Below are 18512 nucleotides of genomic sequence, written 5' to 3' on the forward strand. Positions count from 1 at the left end.
TACCAAGCTATTAAGTTACGTAGATGCTACTTCCTTTGCTCCAGCCAAAAATTACATTGCTGTTTTGCCAAGGCTAGGAATGGACAGCCAAAAGGACACAAAACACTGAAAGGGTGGCTCCCTAGAAGAGGGGCACAGGGCTGCAAAGGGGGGCTGAAGGCCTTTATCTTCTAGGGGATAACAAGCCTCAAGTGAGCTGGACTTAGCTATTTGGAAACCCTTTTTGTCTTGTGCTTTGTTCTTAGAGTTAAGAATAAGAAATACCTAGTTTTAAAATAGCTGCCAGGTCTCTGTATTAATTACTGGGCACACTTGTAAGGAAGGCAGACTTGAGGGACTGGAGTGAAAACTTGAAAGGGTTGAAGCCAGCTGGGACAGGCATGTACTCACTGGTGGTACACAGGGTGATGTAGCCCTAAGAACAAGTCTAAGAATGGGAGGATTGAAATTCCAACTAGGAAAGGATGAATGCAAGAGGTCTGACATCTGCCAGGATGTACTCAGAAAGACCACAGAGCCAACAAAAGTGCAGCTAGCCCTGTAACTGGTACAAAAACCTTTTGCAGGTATTTGAACGCACGCAAAGTACTATGAGGGCTTTAACGATGCTCTCTGACGTCGATGTGCAACCCTGGCATTATTTCCACTCATTGCTACAACAAAACCATCTTCTTGGGAACAATGCTCTATCTACACATAACCATTTAAATAACCAGTCTAGAAAGAAAATATAGAGGGTAGTTGCTACATCTGAAATATCCAGAATTCTGTTCTGTTCAGTTCCTTACACCACCCTCAGCACTGTATATCTGAGTATTTTCCAGAACTGCATTGAGTTACGTGACTAATATGAGTCATTGGTGGGTCTCTCTCTTTTTCTTTCATTCTTCATCCATTTCCCTGTGAGAAAATGCATGACGTCTGTTGTTTTAATGTAATATATAAATGCAGCGGTGTATTTGTATTAGCAAATGCAAAGGCAAACATATAGGTTTTGCATTTGGAATAACAAATGGCAAGGTGTGTTGGTGAACCTTAGTCCCCATGACAGTTTGAGCTGTAATCTGAAAGCAGGCCCCAAAAGAGATCTGTCACATGCCCCAATGAGCTTCACTTTTGTAAATAACCCAACGTCCAAGTGACAATAAATAAAGTCAAGCCACCTAAAACTCTAGAACTCTGCAAACTCACATGGAGCTGCCATGTAATAAATTCCTCTTGTAACATGACCCTGGGCAGAGTGAAACTGAAGAAAATAAATATTTGTCTTGTGAAACATAACTCATAAGCTTTCAATTTAGTGTATTTGCTAGAAAGTGTGTTGGTTAATGCCACAAACATGAAAAAAGCAAAAATTCTCCTGGAGACCCAAACTAACCAAAGTGAAAATATTTCTGATTATCTGAACAGCCAAAACCTAAGAAACTCCAACAGAATTAATAAGGGTGGTAATTCTACCCAGTTTTAACTCTGGGGCCACTAAAAGAAAATAGAAAGAGAGAGAATCCTCTGCCTTCATCTGAAGATATCCTAATAAGAGCTTTTAAGGGCTACAAACTCCAAAAGCTGAAGACATTGTCATATTTTGGCCTCTTGTATGTTTTTGTTATACAGAGGTGTTCTCCTTTGTGTTGGCTAACCTCCAGTTTGCTTTTCTAATTGAGGTGTATATTTATATACTTTTCTAATACTTTATGGCAGAATGAGACATTTTCCACCGCAGTTCATGGCAATTAGCTTGAGCGAGATGTTGAATTCACAGGACATAACAGTAAAAAAATGTTACAGTTCAGGACATAAAATTTCAAGGAATTAAAAAAATGCCACCAGAAATGCAAAAGGAGTTTGGTAACTAAACAAGCATGCTACATTAATAAAAGCCTGCACGGATAAGAAGTACCTGAGCAAAGGAAGTTAGATGTGAGTACATAATGTCATATGGAAGCTATAATGCCCACTACAAGGTTGCACACAACACGCAGAATCAGCATGTGCCAGTAGAAAATCCTACCTCTACAGTCAGGAGTATCTCTTCAGTTCTGGGCATTATACTACCAGAAAGACAATGAAAATGGAGTGAACTAGAGAAGAACAATGAAAAATTATCCTGAGCCAGTGAAGTCTACTTATGAGGAATGCACTAAGAGACTGGGACTCAGGGGAGCTAGGTTTCAGTCCCATTTCTGCCCTGTTGTGTGACCTCAGACAAGCTATTTCATCTCTCTCTGCCTAAATTTCCTCATCTGTAATGCAAAAATAATGATACCTCCAGTATAAAGTGCTTTATGAACTATAGATGAAAAGCATTACATACCAGTTAGGTAATATTATCATAGGTTAAAACAAGCTAATAATCTATGAATGCTCACATACCCAAGAAAGGTACAGTGGTACATGAAGATAGTAGAATAGCAGGAAAAGAAAAATCAAGAAAGGGAGAGTGTGGGCAGACTATCATGAACATCCTCCTGACAATGAAATTCTGAGAAGTCCCCACACAAACAAGGTACTATGTATACATAACAGTGTACCCAGGGGAAGTGATGTAGATTTCCTGGTGGCTAAATGGAGTGAGAGAGAGATGGTTTTTAGTTTTTTCCACTACTGTATGCTCCCATACCTGATTTTACATGAAACAAAAAAGCAGACATGTAGCACTTTAAAGACTAGCAAAATAATTTATTAGGTGATGAGCTTTTGTGGGGCAGACCCACTTCTTCAGATCTGGAGACAGTGCTGTACTAGAAATAATCCTTTCCATAGTCTATTTCCAGTACATCACTGTCTCCAGATCTGAAGAAGTGGGTCTGCCCCACAAAAGCTCGTCACCTAATACGTTATTTTGTTAAAGTGCTACATGACTGCTTTTTTGTTTTGTTAAGATACAAACTAACACGAATACCTCTGTTACTATTGATTTTACGTGGATAGCCTGCAGTTGCTTTCTTCCATAGTATGGTACAAAAAGAAGCATCTGATTTGGTATTACTGCAATATGTACAGTAAACTCTTTCCTATCAGCATTGTATTACCCAGAACTCTCAAGTAACTAGCATTTTAACCATAAGTAAATTTTAGTTATGTTCTCCATAAGTACAGAATAGTGAAAGTAAATACAAATAAATATAGCAAATACAGTGTAAGTTTACAGTGGACAATACTGCCGCTGTTGGTAAATAAAGTACTCTGCATGCATTTTTGTTTGTGTCTTAATAGTTAATCTTGTTTTTCTTTAGCATTGTGTGTGGCTAGATATACCTCTCTATTATCCAGAATATTTGAATATCTGGCAACTTTCTGGTCCTGGGGCTGCCCGATATGAAAGAATTTACTGTAATTAACTTTGAAGCGGGTAGCTGTCAAAAATATTATTGAAGCAAAAAGCTTAGTAGAATTCAAAATAAGGTGAGACATTTATGTGACTAATAAGAATATCCAGTGCTCCACTGAACAGAATAAAAATTCATAAGGCATATCAAAACCCTCAGGCTTCATTATATTAGCCATTCATTAACTTCCTTCATAGGAAAAATTATTGCATTATTCTTCACTGAAGTGAATTTATATCACTTCAGAAACAAAAAGTAGGAATTTTGCAGTAGTATCTGCAAAAGTTTGTCTACTGCTATGGTGGAGACAATTGTTGGTACCATGATGAAGAAGACTATATTGCTAAGCACCAGTCAGAGGCAGGAATATTACAAGCAAGACTATTCTTTGCAAATTTTCCCATGCAGCTTGTCCAGTGGATTTCACATCTGGCCTACATCATGCAGTGCTATGGTGTTTTGAGTGCTCTTGAAGTCAGTGGAAACCCATGGCACTCACTCAGCACTTTGCAGAATACAGACCAAGTCCGCAACTCTGCTTGAGCAAAGATTTACAGCTGCTGTCCTATGGCTATTTTATACATGCTGCTTTTGATAAACAGAGGAAATGCAGTGTTTCATGTCAGTGGTTGTATGTTCTTCCTGAGATCAAACACAATTTGTGTAGGTGGGAAGTTTGATCAAATTTTTTGCAGTGCCATGATCTGGAATGTTCAGCAATATATTTCAGTACGTAAATAAATATTTGCAACTGCCAAGTATTACTTATTTTTCTTTCAAAACAAAAAGCAGTCAAGTAGCAGAAGAAGTGGGTCAGTCCCACGAAAGCTCACCTAATAAACCATTTTGCTAGTCTTTAAAGTGCTACTTGACTGCTTTTTGTTTTGATAGTGTATAGACTAGCACGGCTTCCTCTTTGTTGTTATTTTTCTTTGTATTTGTACCCATTTACAGGCCACAGAATGAAACATACTGGTAAACAGCAACAAGAGAGAGCTTCCCATGAAGATTTTCAAGATCTAGGTGAGCTAAGTGACACCACCCAAGTCTCCCTACCTATTGTTCCCTAAACACTGCCGTTTTGCCAGTGTAGCTTGTGTTTTGAGTGTCATCCAGTTGAAAAAAAAAAAAAGTGTCACAGATTTTGGCCACAGCAGGTTGAGGATGATGGATATTTATATTATACAAAAAAGACACCTTTGCCCTCAGTATCTTACATTGCTTTGGTATGTTTCTTGCATTTCCCAGGGCACCTCATACTGTTCGCTGCTAACAGCAGGGCTGGGATTTTCAAAGGCACCTAATAAAAGGAACTATATGCCCAATTCTCAGTTCAGTGGAAACTGGGCAGCTGAACCTCCAGGCACCTTTGACAATGCCAGACAAAGCAATGCAAGCTGTTAGCCACCTAATAACCTTAGCTCAGTGTTAGGATCCCCATTGGGAAGGAAAGGGGCTTTAGAAATAATTGTTCTGTTATATTAAGAGCTAAACATTTTCTGTTAATTACCAGGGGTGCAGTTCCCACTCTGACCCTGAGCTATTAAACAGAAACCACATGCAGAAATCAACAAGATTGCCCTTGGCATTGTTTCACTCTAATGCCAGCTCAGCAAAAACTGTCAAGAGATAAAATAAGTAGAGAGTCTAACGTACCTAAGCTTCCACCTATGCAGATATCACAATTCGGCTGTGTTAGACAATTTGAAAGAGACTTTAAGAAGTTGCCAAAGAAAAAATCCTGCATACAGAAAATGTTCCTGAGAAAAAGTATAACTGAATAAGTCAGATTCATACTGAGGAAATTTGAAAAATGCAATTCCTTCCACTTCCTACCTTAAAGTACAGCTGCACAGGGAGGGAAATTTACCCTTCAGATAAGGTGACAAGAGGGGAGTGCAGCTTGAAATGTACTGCATCTCCTGACTAATCTGGTCCCTCCTCCTCTGTTAACCTCTTCTGACTTGGGAGATTTCACTGGCTAGCAGCAGCATTAAGGTGGAACCTTGAGATTATTTCTAATCACTATTTCATTTAAAACTACAAACTGCCTCAGCTTCACTAGGATGTACCTCATGTTACTGACTACTTGTTAATGAATACTGGGCAACAACACTTCTCTTCTCTGAACTAAGACAAGGCCTGAGGCTTTCACTTAATGTTTCATCAGAAATGGTGATGTTACCAAAGGCTGTATGTTTGTGAGCCTTTTGCCATTAGCTGGTATAGAGTATGGCAGGTAGAAGAGAGAATCCCCCTATTAATGTCAATTGCTCTTAGAGCCCCAAAAACTTAAATAGTCCAAAAGCTATTTTTACTTATCATTAACTAATTTCCCTTTTATGCTTCTCAAGATCCTTCACAACAAAGTGAAAACTGGACTAGTGTCACAGATTATCTTTTCCCAGCTTCCATCATGGACCCAAAGAGTCAGTGATACTTGTTACCTAAATTATAAATCCATTAGCTCTATTTTTATTCAAGAATAATCCATTTGGTACATACCCAAAATAAAATTTGTTTCTCTGCTTTGAAAAACCCAAAGTGACCACTGTAAACAAACCCGGAAAGAGATGAAGAAAGTAAATCTGTCGTGAAGGCTGCCATCAAGCAGCAGAAGAAAGTTTGCCAGGCCAATCTGATGTCCCAGACAGAAGCCATCTCTTCCAATGTGAACAATAGTCCGCCCACTGGAGCCCGGAATACCGAGGCTATTCCTGCTCCTGCGCCAGCTGTAATGAAATTCCTCCTACAACATGGAGAAAAATCCTTCATCAGAAAACAGTGAGGACCACAAGGCATACTTTTGAGACTTATATTTATACAACTCAAAAAAGTAAAGAAAAACAAATCCTTTGTTATTTATTGTTAAATAAATTTTAAAAAGCTAAAGGCTGTGGATTCTGAGAAGGAGTTTGACTGAAGGAGGGTTGGGAGCTAATGCAGGGTATTGGGGTGCAGAGTCCAGCAGGGGGGATGGGTGCAGGAAAGGATTGTGACCTGAGGCAGGGATATAAGAGCAGGTGTGAGGTCTTGGAAGGAGCTGGGGTGCAGTGCCAAAGGAGGCTCTGGCTAGGAGGCGTGTACCTAAGCAGCTCCTGGCTGCAGCACTCTTAGGCAGGCTTTCCTGCCTGCCAGCAGCCCCAGCCCACTGGCTGTTCTGTCTGACTCTCTGCACTGGGGTGGGGAGAGGGCTTCATGCACTGCCCTGCCAACCAACAGAAATTTCATTTATGGACAAAATGGGAAAAACTTACAGACAGACAAATTTTTTTTACAGACATAATTTTTATACTATATTAAAACGACATAAATGGCCAAAAGTGAAAAGTAATCGTTGTCATTCATACGTTGCAATAACAATATGCTATTTAATTCACCTTCACTTAGTTAGTCTTGTTGCCAATGTGTTGGCACTAACTCAACAGGATAATGTAGATGATAAGATGACGTGGATCATGTGATTCATATTCAGTCACCTCAACCATTGAGCTAAATAAACAACTAAAAAGTCCAATTTCAGCTGCTCCACAGCAAAATGGCTGAAGCAGCACAGAAGAAATTTAATTGCTATAGAATAATTGCTGTTTTTTGAAATTTTATTGCACTTTTACAAAATTTATGGATGCCTAATTTTTTTTTTTTAAACAGACTTTATAGACACCTCCAATTTTGGCTAATTTTTTATGGACTGTCTATAAATTTACTGATGGTTGGCAACCCTAAATGGGAGCAACTGTACAATGGAATCTGAGAGATTTTGCTCAGGGCAGGGTAGCGCCCGAAGCTGTCCCCTCTCCAGAGCCATAGGGGCCGGCCAGACGTAGGATTAAAAGGCTTGGTGAGCCAGATCCAGCCTGTGGGCCTTATCTTTGCTGTTCCTCCAAGATCTAGACAGCAATTTTCAGCCTCACAGCCCAAGCCCTGCAAGCCCAAGTCAGCTGATGCAGGCTCTGAGATTCAGTGCCACAGGTATTTTATTACCATTTAGATGTGCCCTCATCATATCAACTAGTGGAGTAAGGGGCACATGATGCTTGAATACTTACTAAACTGTGTTGTTTATCTGTGATGTAAATAATGTTTACGTGAAAAGGTTTCAGAAAGGGCACCAAATCTATTTGCAGCTCCAAAAACACATTGGAAGGGAGTGAGAAAGTCTTTTATCACACTTCCAAAATACAACAACCAGGAGGAGAAGCTGAGCTTCTGATCACAGTTAGTCCCTTCTGTATAAGCAGGATTTCTAGGTGACATGTTTCTCCCAAGAGTTTTTCTGCCTCTGTTACACTGTTCTCTGATTACCTCTCCTCCCCGAGCCCTGTGTACATGGAGCATGTTGGCACCTGGCTGCCGCTGCCTGAAATGGTGTCAGAGGGTGTCAGAGGCTGCTGCCCATTGGCAGGCTGGGAGTGGCCATGGTCCACCTTCATGCGAGTGGCTCAGAGCCGGGGGCTGGAGGAGCCGCAGCTCCGAGGGCTGTAGGAGGTGGAAGGAGCCAGGCCGGCATTCAGCTCCTCTCCTGGTAACTGGGTGAGGGAGATCTGAGGGGAAGAATGGGGCAGGAGGCAGGAAGGGAAGCAGGAAGCACAGGACAGGAATGAGTGATGGGCTGGGAAGGTCAGTGCACCATCGTACAGCATAACCATTCTGATATAACATACTTCCGGCATTAACGGACACCCCTTCCCCCCATGAGTCCATTGAATCGAGGATTTGCTATATATGTTAGTTCTATATTATTTTTAAAAAATCTAAATTCAACAGTCTAATGTTTCACACTCACTTTGTAGAGGTGTGAATGACAACACAAGATGCAACACAATTGAAAATTAGGTCCCAAGCATTAACCACAATGTTTTCATAAGCCTACAACATACCTATTTGTCGTAAGTTGTTTTAATTATGACTCTACACTTGCCAGAGCCCTATATAACTTAGCTGTGGAAATTAGAGGGCAGAGGATATTAATTTCTGATGGAGAGGGCCAGGAATGTCTCCCAGTGTCATTCACATCTCCAAACTCAGAGGTGTAGTTGCCTTCTAAGATCACAAATATCAGAAAGGACCATGATCTTATTAGCTCATTCATCCCTAATCTGTGCCAGGTTCTTTTAGTTCCTAGCTTTTTGATTAACCCTTGATACATCTTATTTGAGAGTCAACCTATAATAACCGTTTCTCAGAAGACTTTTGGACAATCCCATTGTATCAATTACATACTTATCAGATGAATTCCAAAGCCGGGTGAAGAAGGGCAGCCGAATTCCAAGGGTGTCTAACTTGAACTGGGACAGGCCGCACCCTATTATTGCCCTAAAATAACAATGTAATAATTAGTGTTATTTTTAATATGCTATTCATATATCAAAAAAGTTAAAGGGGCCCTCTTGAGAGCAACACAGCTAAATTCAGTTCAACAAGTATAGCGTGGGACAGCAGAACTCATTTGCTTTTCAGTATGCAAAGTCCTGTTGACACCAGAGAGGAGGCTATTGAAAGTTTCCAAATTAATCATTCAGAAAATAAAAGAGTGCCTCACAACATGTACAAGTGAAGAAAGACTCCAAAGGCTCCTTTGATAAGCTGCATGTTAACATATACCTAAGAGTACTGACATGACAGATTAGAGGGAGAGAGAAGGTGTGTGAGGTAAATCTCTCTTACTGGACCAACTTCTGGAAGAGGAAAAGACACACTTGCAGGCCACACAGAGCTCTTCAGGGTAAGTGTTACTTCAGACCTGAAGAAGAGCTCTATCTGGCTCAAGAGTGTGTATCTTTCACTTACAGAATTTGTTCCACTACAAGATGCTACCTCATCAGTCTTGTCTGTCTACTAGCTGGGGACTGATGTGGCTATAACAACACTGCATAAAACAATAGCTTATAGTTAAGGCTAAAATTTTTGTCCCAAGGCTTATAGTTAAGGCTAAAATTTTTGTCCTGAGTATCACTGGTAAATTTTTCGCTCGTGTCATCCTCGGCAGACTCCAGAAGCTTGCTGAAAGGGTGTATCCTGAATCCCAGTGCGAATTCTGTGCCGAGAGATCTACCATTGACATAATCTTCTCCCTGAGGCAGCTGCAGGAGAAATGCAGGGAGCAGAGGAATCCACTCTATGTCACCTTCATCACCCTGACCAAGGCTTTCGACTCGGTCAGTTGGGATGGACTGTTTAAATTGCTTCACAAGATAGGCTGTCCACCATGGTTACTCAAGATGATCCAGTCTTTCCACGAAGACACGAGAGGAACCATCCAATATAACGGCACATCATCAGATGCCTTGAGCATCAGGAGTGGCGTCAAACAAGGATGCGTCCTTGCTGCAACATTGTTCGGGATCTTCTTCGCACTCCTCCTGAAGCATGCCTTTGGATCCTCAACAGAGGGCATCTTTTTGCACACAAGAGCTGATGGGAAACTGTTTAATCTTGCAAGGCTGAAGGATAAGTCTAAGGTGCGGGAAGTGCTCATTAGAGACATACTGTTCACAGACGACGCTGTTGTAGTGACACACACAGAAGGCCAGCTTCAAAATCTGCTGGATCAGTTCTCCAAAGCATGCAAGGACTTCGGGCTTACCATCAGCCTCGACCAGACAAACGTACTTAGTCAGGACGTTGCTGAACCTCCATCAATCATCATTGACAATTACACTCTAGAGGTCGTCCACGAGTTTACTTACCTCAGGTCCACCGTCACCGACACCCTGTTGCTGGAGTCTGAGCTAAACAGAAGGATTGGAAAAGCAGCCACAACTCTGTTCAGACTTAGCAAGAGAGTGTGGAACAACAACAAGCTGTACACTCACACTAAAATGCAAGTCTACAGAGGCACCCTCCTCTACGGCAGTGAGTCTTGGACCTTGTACACCCGCCAGGAAAAGAGGCTGAATGTCTTCCACTTGCACTGCCTCAGGCGCATTCTTAGGATATCATGGAAGGACAGAGTTCCCAACCATGCTGTCCTCGAGCAAGCTGGAATTCCAACCACGCATACCCTCCTCAGGCAGCAGCAGCTCCTCTGGCTTGGCCACGTCCACAGGATGAATGATGGAAGGATCTCAAAAGACATCCTGTACGGCAAGCTAGCATCTGGCAAAAGACCTCCCGGAAGCCCTCAGTTGCGCCACAAAGACGTCTGTAAGAGGGACCTCAAGGAGGTAGACATCGACCCAGATAGTTGGGAAGAGCTGGCAGATAACCACAGCAGGTGGAAGCAGGAACTACACACGGGCCTTCAGAAGGGTGAGATGAAGATCAGACAGCTGGAAGAGGAGAAGTGAGCCTGTAGAAAGGACAGCAAGGACCTGCCAGACACCCACTACATCTACAGCAGATGTAGCAAGGACTGTCACTCTCGTGTGGGCCTCCACAGTCACAGTCAACGCTTCAAGTGATGATCTTAAATAGAGTTACGAAGGGCGCAATCCATAGTCTACGCACACTGAAGGATGCCTTGGAGGGTTTGATTGAAATTTGGACACCTGGCAAATCATTGGGACACACACACAACACTGTCGTAAATCCCTTGGAACTAGCGGGGGTTCCCCACCTCCCTTGTTGGTTCAGCACTGCAGCGTCTCCCCACTAGCTGCAATGGCTGGAGCTGTGGGGCCCTTGACAAATAACACCTTGGGCTGAAGCTGAAAATGTCACTGAGGTCTCTGTAAGTCGCAGATTCCATGACTTCCATGATCTTCGTGACAAAAATCTTAGCCTTAAATATAATCTATTTCAATCATCCGTTTCAGGTTCAGTCACCATTGAGATCATTGCAGTCTCACTCCCAATGGAAGACACATGGAGATTTCCTTCATTTATACCATGACTGAGTCAATGCTTTGGGGCTGCAGTTAAATCCAAGAGCACAGTATTTTTTATTGAAATGTTTCTAAAATCTTGAAAACATTTATATTCTTTGTACAGTTTTGTAAGACTCTTTTTAACAAAAATTTGGTGTGTTGGTATACACAAAATTGGAGTTTAAAAAAAAATTAATAAAATTAGTTCTTAACACTCTTTTAAGGCACTAAGTTAATACTGTGATGACTGTGTGGAAGTGTGATTACTTTTTTATTTTTCAGTGAGTGTGAGGTGGGGAGAGATCATGAATCACTTTTACAAAACGAAACACAGGATAGAAGGGGGAAAATCACAGCTGCAGTGTCTGAGCACCTGGAGACAAAAGTCTGAAAATCAAGCAAACAAAATAAGCCTAAAAAGGAGATTTCAGCCTTGGTGATCATTGTCCAAAATGTTTGTGGTCTCCTCTGACTAAACATTGCTGTCTTCTTTCTCAAAACCTGAGTCATTCTTGAGAGCTGCTGCACCTACCTACAAGTAAAATGATAAGGACAGAGGAAAGGGATTTGATGGAGAGGAGGAAAGCAAATCTCAAGGATAACTACTTGACAGAGAAAAAAGTGGGGAGGGGCAGGTAAAGAGAGTCAGAAATAGGGTTAGCATATTTGAACTTTCAGAAAGAAGACACCCCTGAGAGGGAGCGTATCTGTATCGGTATCTACCAACACATGTTGTATTATTGTGTTATAGTACACATAGTGCATTAACACAACCTGAGTTGTTAGATACCGATACAGATACGCTCCCTCTCTCAGGGGCGTCCTCTTTTTTGAAAGTTCAGATATGGTAACGAGTCAGAAATAATAAGTCAGACAAAAAAAGAAAATGTACTACACAAGCAGAAAGACCCTGATTTTATCACCTCCACACACAGGACTGCATAGTAGGATTGTGCATGGCAGACTCTGGAGTGAGGAAATAAAAATAGAGGATTCCTCTCCCAGAGACCCAGATGAAGGACAGGGAGGATTTCTGTTTGTTTCTTTTTATTTAACTGGCAAAACATATAAATTGCCTATTTCTTTCCACAAGCGTATATTCTAATATTCTTTTCCCCAACCACAAAAATGACACCACAGTGATATATATATAATTTGCGGCTTCTTTTTGACTTGCAATCTAATACCCTGGGGGGATTGCGAAGAGAGGCCATTCTGACCAGTTCTATTCTCACTGAGGACCACAGGAGGTTCCCTTCTGTAATCTAGAGATCATTAAGTATTATCCAATTTTTTATCCTTTTGCAACTTGTACAGTCATTTACCCCTGTGCGAAGTGGAGTAAAATCCACTGTATCCACCGACAGGCACACTAGAACCTGGGACCTCTACAGCTTAGTGCATGAGCCTCCACAGTTTGAGCTAAAAGCCACCATCTTCTCATCTAAGGCTGTGGAGGAAACTCATTCTCTCTCTCCCTCCCTCTCCCTCCCTCTCCGTGTTACATGGTCTAGGTGCCACTACATGGGACAGACATGGAGTCACACCCAGAAAGTGTGTGGGTTACACCACCACTTGGGTGATAGAACAATTCTGATGTGAGTGTTTTACATTCCACTTTGCACTGGCATAGATGATTGCACAAGATATAAAGCAATTAATCATCAGACCCTGACAGATTAAACCCTGGCATAGTGTTCCTTACCCCAAGTGAATCATAGGGCCTTCAGGTCCACAGAAGAGCCCAGAAGCCACAGCCAACACACAAGAAACAAACGTCCCCAAAAAAGTCTTGATATTAAAAATGTGTCGAATAGAAGCACCATTCAGAAACCCAATGACTTCTGGAAGCCCATATGGTGCACCTGCTGGGCAAAAGAACTGTAAAGAGAAAAAATAAAAGATAATTTCCAGATACATAAATTCAGATCCACCTGCAGCTACTAACTGCAGCTTACACTGCTCCATTATAAATTCTCTCTGAACTTACAAATTCTTATTCTATCAAGTCATCCATTCCTTCAGTTCTTCCTCCTACTTAGCTCAAGATTTCTGTATTAAGTGAATAGATGCGTGTGTCATACATATACTTCTGCCTTATCTTTTTGGAAAGCTCACTGAAATATTTATTTTTCTCTATTTCCCGCCGCCCCTCCCCCAACTCCCATTAAGCTACTGGCTGCCTTCTTGTGACTGAACTGAACCCAACCCAGTAAAATGGCAAATGACAGAAAGTTTTTCTGTGTTTGCACTGGAGCCTCAACAGCGAGCTGAAAATGTAAGTTACACTAATTTTGGACAGGGGTCAAATTTAAACCTCATTTGAAGTCTTTCTGCATGTTTACATTAGGAACAGGCCCCAACTCTGTGCAAGGCAGACTAATTTGCCACTTGTATCAGTTTTATGACCAACAAACATCTAAAGCATAACTTACACAGCCATTATACCACCATTTAATTAGCCCAAGACTTCCATAAGAATTGTTTGTGCTCACAGGGCCAGAATTTGGATCTCAGACTGGATATCAATCTCAGGACTCCCAAAATAGCTAGTAAAACAGAAATCACAGAGAAATGCTGATAATGCTAACTACAACAGTACTTATAAGGCACCCCCACAACAAATAATGGGCCTCAGCTTGTTTCCTAATAGGCACTACACAGTGTATCTGTTTTAAAACTACTCTCCTGTAATCAAGCCTCCATCTCTCTGAACTCTGTTGTTATACAGTAGTTGTATAGTAGTTGAGTAAGAGAAATACTTACCACCACTAACCCTGAAGACACAACAATCATGGCCAATCCCAATCCAAGTATGCAAATCCAGGTCATGTAGAAGTTGCCGTTCTGCCAGTTTTACAAATAATTTATTAGCATCAGCAATGGTATAGAATACAAGCATGCATAATGCCTCTAATTCCTCTGTCAACACTGTACATAATTATATATATTGAGGGATGCACAGACTTTTTGTTTGAGCTGACTGCATCATCCACCCAAGCCTCAGAAAAATGACAGTATGGTTAGTCTCTACACTTTTTTCCTCACTCACAACCTAGGTTCTGACAAAATCAAGGAACTTACAGCATATTTCTATTAATTTGTCCATCTTCTTACATAACCCACTGTATCAAGTCCTACAATTTACAGCATACAAGAAAAGACCCAGAGAGGTAGCCATATTAGTCTGTATCTTCACAAAACAAAAAAGCAGTCCTATAGCACGTTAAAGACTAACAGAATAATTTATTAGGTGATAGCAACGAAGGGTCCTGTGGCACCTTATAGACTAACAGAAAAGTTTAGAGCATGAGCTTTCGTGAGTTAACTCACGAAAGCTCATGCTCTAAACTTTTCTGTTAGTCTATAAGGTGCCACAGGACCCTTCGTTGCTGCTACAGATCCAGACTAACACGGCCACCCCTCCGATACTTATTAGGTGATGAGATTCCATGGGCCTGACCCACTTCTTCAGAATTTTCCAGATCTGAAGAAGTGGGTCAGTCCCACAGGAGCTCATCACCTAATAAATTATTTTGTTAGTCTTTAACGTGCTACATGACTGCTTAAAAAAGAAACGAAAAGCATACAAGAATAAAAACTGGGGGGAAAGAGAAGCAAGTATGCAGACTCCAAAAATATGGGGGTGACTCTAGGTATTAGACAAGAGCCTAATAAGACAGTGGCTCTCATTACCAATTTTCCCAGGCCCATACAACATAGTAAAGATTATTTTAGTGTTCCCTGAAAAACTCAAATTAAGACAGACCTTAAACAATGAAGTCAGTGGAACCCGAATATGCACTTAAGTGCTACACTGACTGGAGATGCTTTCCTAAATTGGGGCCTGAATCTATAACAGTAGAAAATCTCTCTTTATTATATCCAGTAATATTAGCTATAAATTCATCTAGAGAGCTCCCAGTTATTTATTAATAAAGCAGCAGCTCTTGTACCCAGTTTATTCAACTTAACACATTTCAGTCTGCCATGTTTTTTGGGTTTGTTTGTGTGTAGATTAGCTGCAGTCATGCTCCCTCCAGAACCCATCATGGCATTTTAGTGCCCAGCTTCGGTGCTTTGAGTCACTGTGTATGGAAGTCAAAGTTGTCCCCTTTGCTTCCGAAATCATAGTGGTGGAGCCACCTCAGTCTTCCTGTCTGCACCTCATATCAGATCTTTTGTCTAGTTACTGTAGGGAGCAGCAGACCAGGAAGATGAGATGCACAGACCTGAATGCAGCTGCTCTGTAGCTGAAGGATGAATTTGGTTATAGGGTCCTTATTGCAGGAACCCTCTCCATACTTGTTTGTCTGTAACCACCACAAAGAGAACTTAATATTTGCATGGTCTCTGGCACTACTGTAATGCAACATCACCGCCACAAAAATTGAGCTAGAGTGGTAGAGTGGTGTATAGTCACTGGCAGAAACAGTGTTACTTTTTCAAAATATGTGGGGAAATCTATTTTCTAAATAGAAAATAGACATCTTTTGAAACAGTGGTTGATGGGAACAGCTTTACAGAAAATCAGACCTGGCTTCTTCCTCCTTTCAGATCTGCAGATCAGTTCAGTAGAGTTTGTTATCCTGGCATATATCAAATAGCTACCTGTGTATGCAGAAATCCTGCTATGCCAACTGCTTATCATGTACTGAATGTCAGCTATTGTGTTTCCCAGTAAGTAGCAGATGCTTCATTTAAGCCTTTAGGAAGAAATTCTTCGGCAAATTAAAAAAAAAAAATCATTGACAGAAGATGCCAGTAGAGTATCTGGCTAAAAACTTCATGTTCGTAGAATTTTACTACCAAGCACAACAAAGTAAAAGGAGAAGTCAATTTATTTTTCTTATGCTCACCTGCAGGTAATTTTCCACCAGTTCCCATTTCAGTTTGATAAGATAGTCAATTATCTGATGTGTCAGGAATCCCAGTGTTCCCACTCCTACTCCAATTAACCCCATCAATAGCCATCGATCCCAGTCAGTTCTAGGGATGGAAAAGTAGCATTAGCCCTTTGCAGCACTTTCAGGTGGTTTGTCAAAACGACTCAAGCAAACAGATATGATTCTTTGTGTGCTGTTTTAATTATCTGTGACTGCAAGAAAAACCAAACCAAACCACACAAACCTGGCATATTAAGCAGCAGCCTACAAATACTCACAAAGAGACATCTTCCTTTGGGAATCTGTTCCATTTGGCTAAGGAGCTACATAGAACAACTTTAAGCACTGTTTTATTTGCACTATTTGCATGCTCAGGAAACTGCTCAGGATCAAAGGTATAAGTATTTCCAAGGAAGTGACACTGGATAAAATGTTTAGTTACCCAGCTGCCTCCATTCTCGGCTCTAATTATGTGAAAACATTGTCTTAAATAGGAAAATGAATGAATAGGACACTCACTCCCTTATTCTTTCTTTTTGCAAGCATCTTTCACAAGCTGTAAAATTCACTGTTTTTTAAATAATCATAGACTCGTAGAATTCTAGGGCTGGACGAGACCTCAGGAGGTCATCAAGACCCCAAGCAGGACCAAGCCTAACAATCATCCCAGCCAGGACTTTGCAGTTCACAGTGACACCATCCATCTAATTAGTTCAGTGTACTTTTTTGAACATCAGTTAATTGACCTCAGAGGGGTAGCCATGTTAGTCAGTAGCTGCACAAATAAGAAGCAGACATGTAGCATCTTGAGACTAACAATCTGAAGAAGTGGGTCTTACCCATGAAAGCTCATGACCTAATAAATGTGTTAGTCTCTAAGGTGCTACTTGACCACTTGTTATCAGTTAATTGTACCTCACAGACTCCTGTGAGAGAGATATGTAACTCCCACCCTCCCACCCACCATCTCCTCTGGGGATTCTCAAACTTCATTGCACCATGATCCTTTTCTGACAACAAAAATTACTAGATGGACCCTGAGCCTAGTGAAGCCTCACCCTCATCACCCTGCGGCAGGAAGTCCAAGGCTGGGCCCTGCCACCTAGGCTCCAGACTGTGGGGCTTGGGCTTCAGCACCAGCCTTGGTGACTCCTTTCAAACAGGGTTCCAAACCTGGGTGAGCAAAAGAGGCATCAGAAATTGTTCTAGGAGAGACAGACAAGGGAATGGGGTATACATATTTCATAGAGCTGGAAGGGACCTCAAGGGGAGCAGGACCAAGCACCGCCCAAACAGGCTTTTTTAATCTATTTACCACAGACCCCTAAATGGCCTCCCCCAGGATTGAGCTCACAGTCCTGGGTTTACAAGACCAGTGCTCAAAGCACTGAGCTATATATACCTATATTGCTAGAAATAAAAAAAAAAAAAAAAATACACCTGGGTTTTCTGATGTCCAGTCCAGTGTATGGACCACAATGCCATTCTGCCGCCCCAACTCCACAAATAAAAGAAATTTCCATTTCATTCAAGCGTCTACTTAACATATTGAATCCTACCCTCCTGGGGAACTTTCCCAAGAGGCAAGAGAGAGCTAAAACTCCTTTTGTGACCTTACACAAGGAATTTACTCTATGCGCTATCTGTGAAGAACAGCGAATAAAATGGGAATAATACTTTTCTCTTTCTCTGCAGTGTTATAAGATGAATTCAGCAGTCTTTGTGGGGCTCTCAGAAACTACCATGGAGAAGAGCACACATCAGTAAACAGACTTTTTGCCCCATAATTTTCTACAGGTGAACAAATTTACTCTCTGGGAAGAGCTACATACTTCAGTGTCTTTGTTTGCCTATAGTTTGGTGCTGATCAGCGTTAAACCAAGTTGCCTGTGATCTATGGGAAATATGACAGCACATATTTGGGGAATTGTTACCTGTATGTTTTCTCCTGTAGCCACTTCTTGTAAACTCTGCTGTGTGATGGTAAATAATCCAAACTCTCATGACACACTTGATATTCCCTCTCCTTTCTGTGGTTACAGTTTGCTGAGCCCTTTCGCTTGCTGCGACAACACCTCCGAGGATCCAGAGAATGAATTAGATCAGGCCCTTCTTCTGTCAGCAGAATTTGCTCTTCACTATTCTCCACACACCTATGGCAGGAAAGAAGGGACCACATTTCCAAAACCCCCAGAACTGCTGGACTGCTAATAAGAATTATTGGAGATGGTACATGCTAGTCTCTTTGCTTCCTAATGAAGGGTAGAGAGGAAAAATACACTAGGGTGGCGTGCTCTACCTTCCCAGCAAAGACTGGCTGACTTATGTTATGGGTTTGACTTGTTGTGGCAGTACACAGATCTGGCCTGTTTGTGTCACAGAGAACTTGAATGAACTAGAATTGTCAAAGAACTTACTTGAAGTAGGAGGATATAGTTGTGAGTTATACAGAAATAATTCTAACTTTTCTTCAATGTACTGTATGTGCA

General features: G+C 41.4%; 1 protein-coding gene across 1 annotated transcript in view; it reads right to left on the reverse strand.

The window, feature by feature from the left end:
- Positions 1-18202, reverse strand: part of LOC142008573 (chloride channel protein C-like) — a 115555-nt gene extending 97353 nt beyond the window's left edge. Inside the window, exons 1-6 of the mRNA XM_074985804.1 lie at positions 17958-18202; positions 15997-16126; positions 13904-13984; positions 12843-13018; positions 8553-8645; positions 5835-6078 (exon numbers count right to left, since the gene is read on the reverse strand). Coding sequence (XP_074841905.1) covers positions 5835-6078; positions 8553-8645; positions 12843-13018; positions 13904-13984; positions 15997-16126; positions 17958-18202 — 969 coding nt within the window. The remainder of the gene's footprint in view (positions 1-5834; positions 6079-8552; positions 8646-12842; positions 13019-13903; positions 13985-15996; positions 16127-17957) is intronic.
- Positions 18203-18512: the final 310 nt, after the last annotated feature.

The sequence above is a fragment of the Carettochelys insculpta genome, chromosome 2 (assembly GCF_033958435.1).
Source record: "Carettochelys insculpta isolate YL-2023 chromosome 2, ASM3395843v1, whole genome shotgun sequence".
NCBI classification, from domain to species: Eukaryota; Metazoa; Chordata; order Testudines; family Carettochelyidae; genus Carettochelys; species Carettochelys insculpta.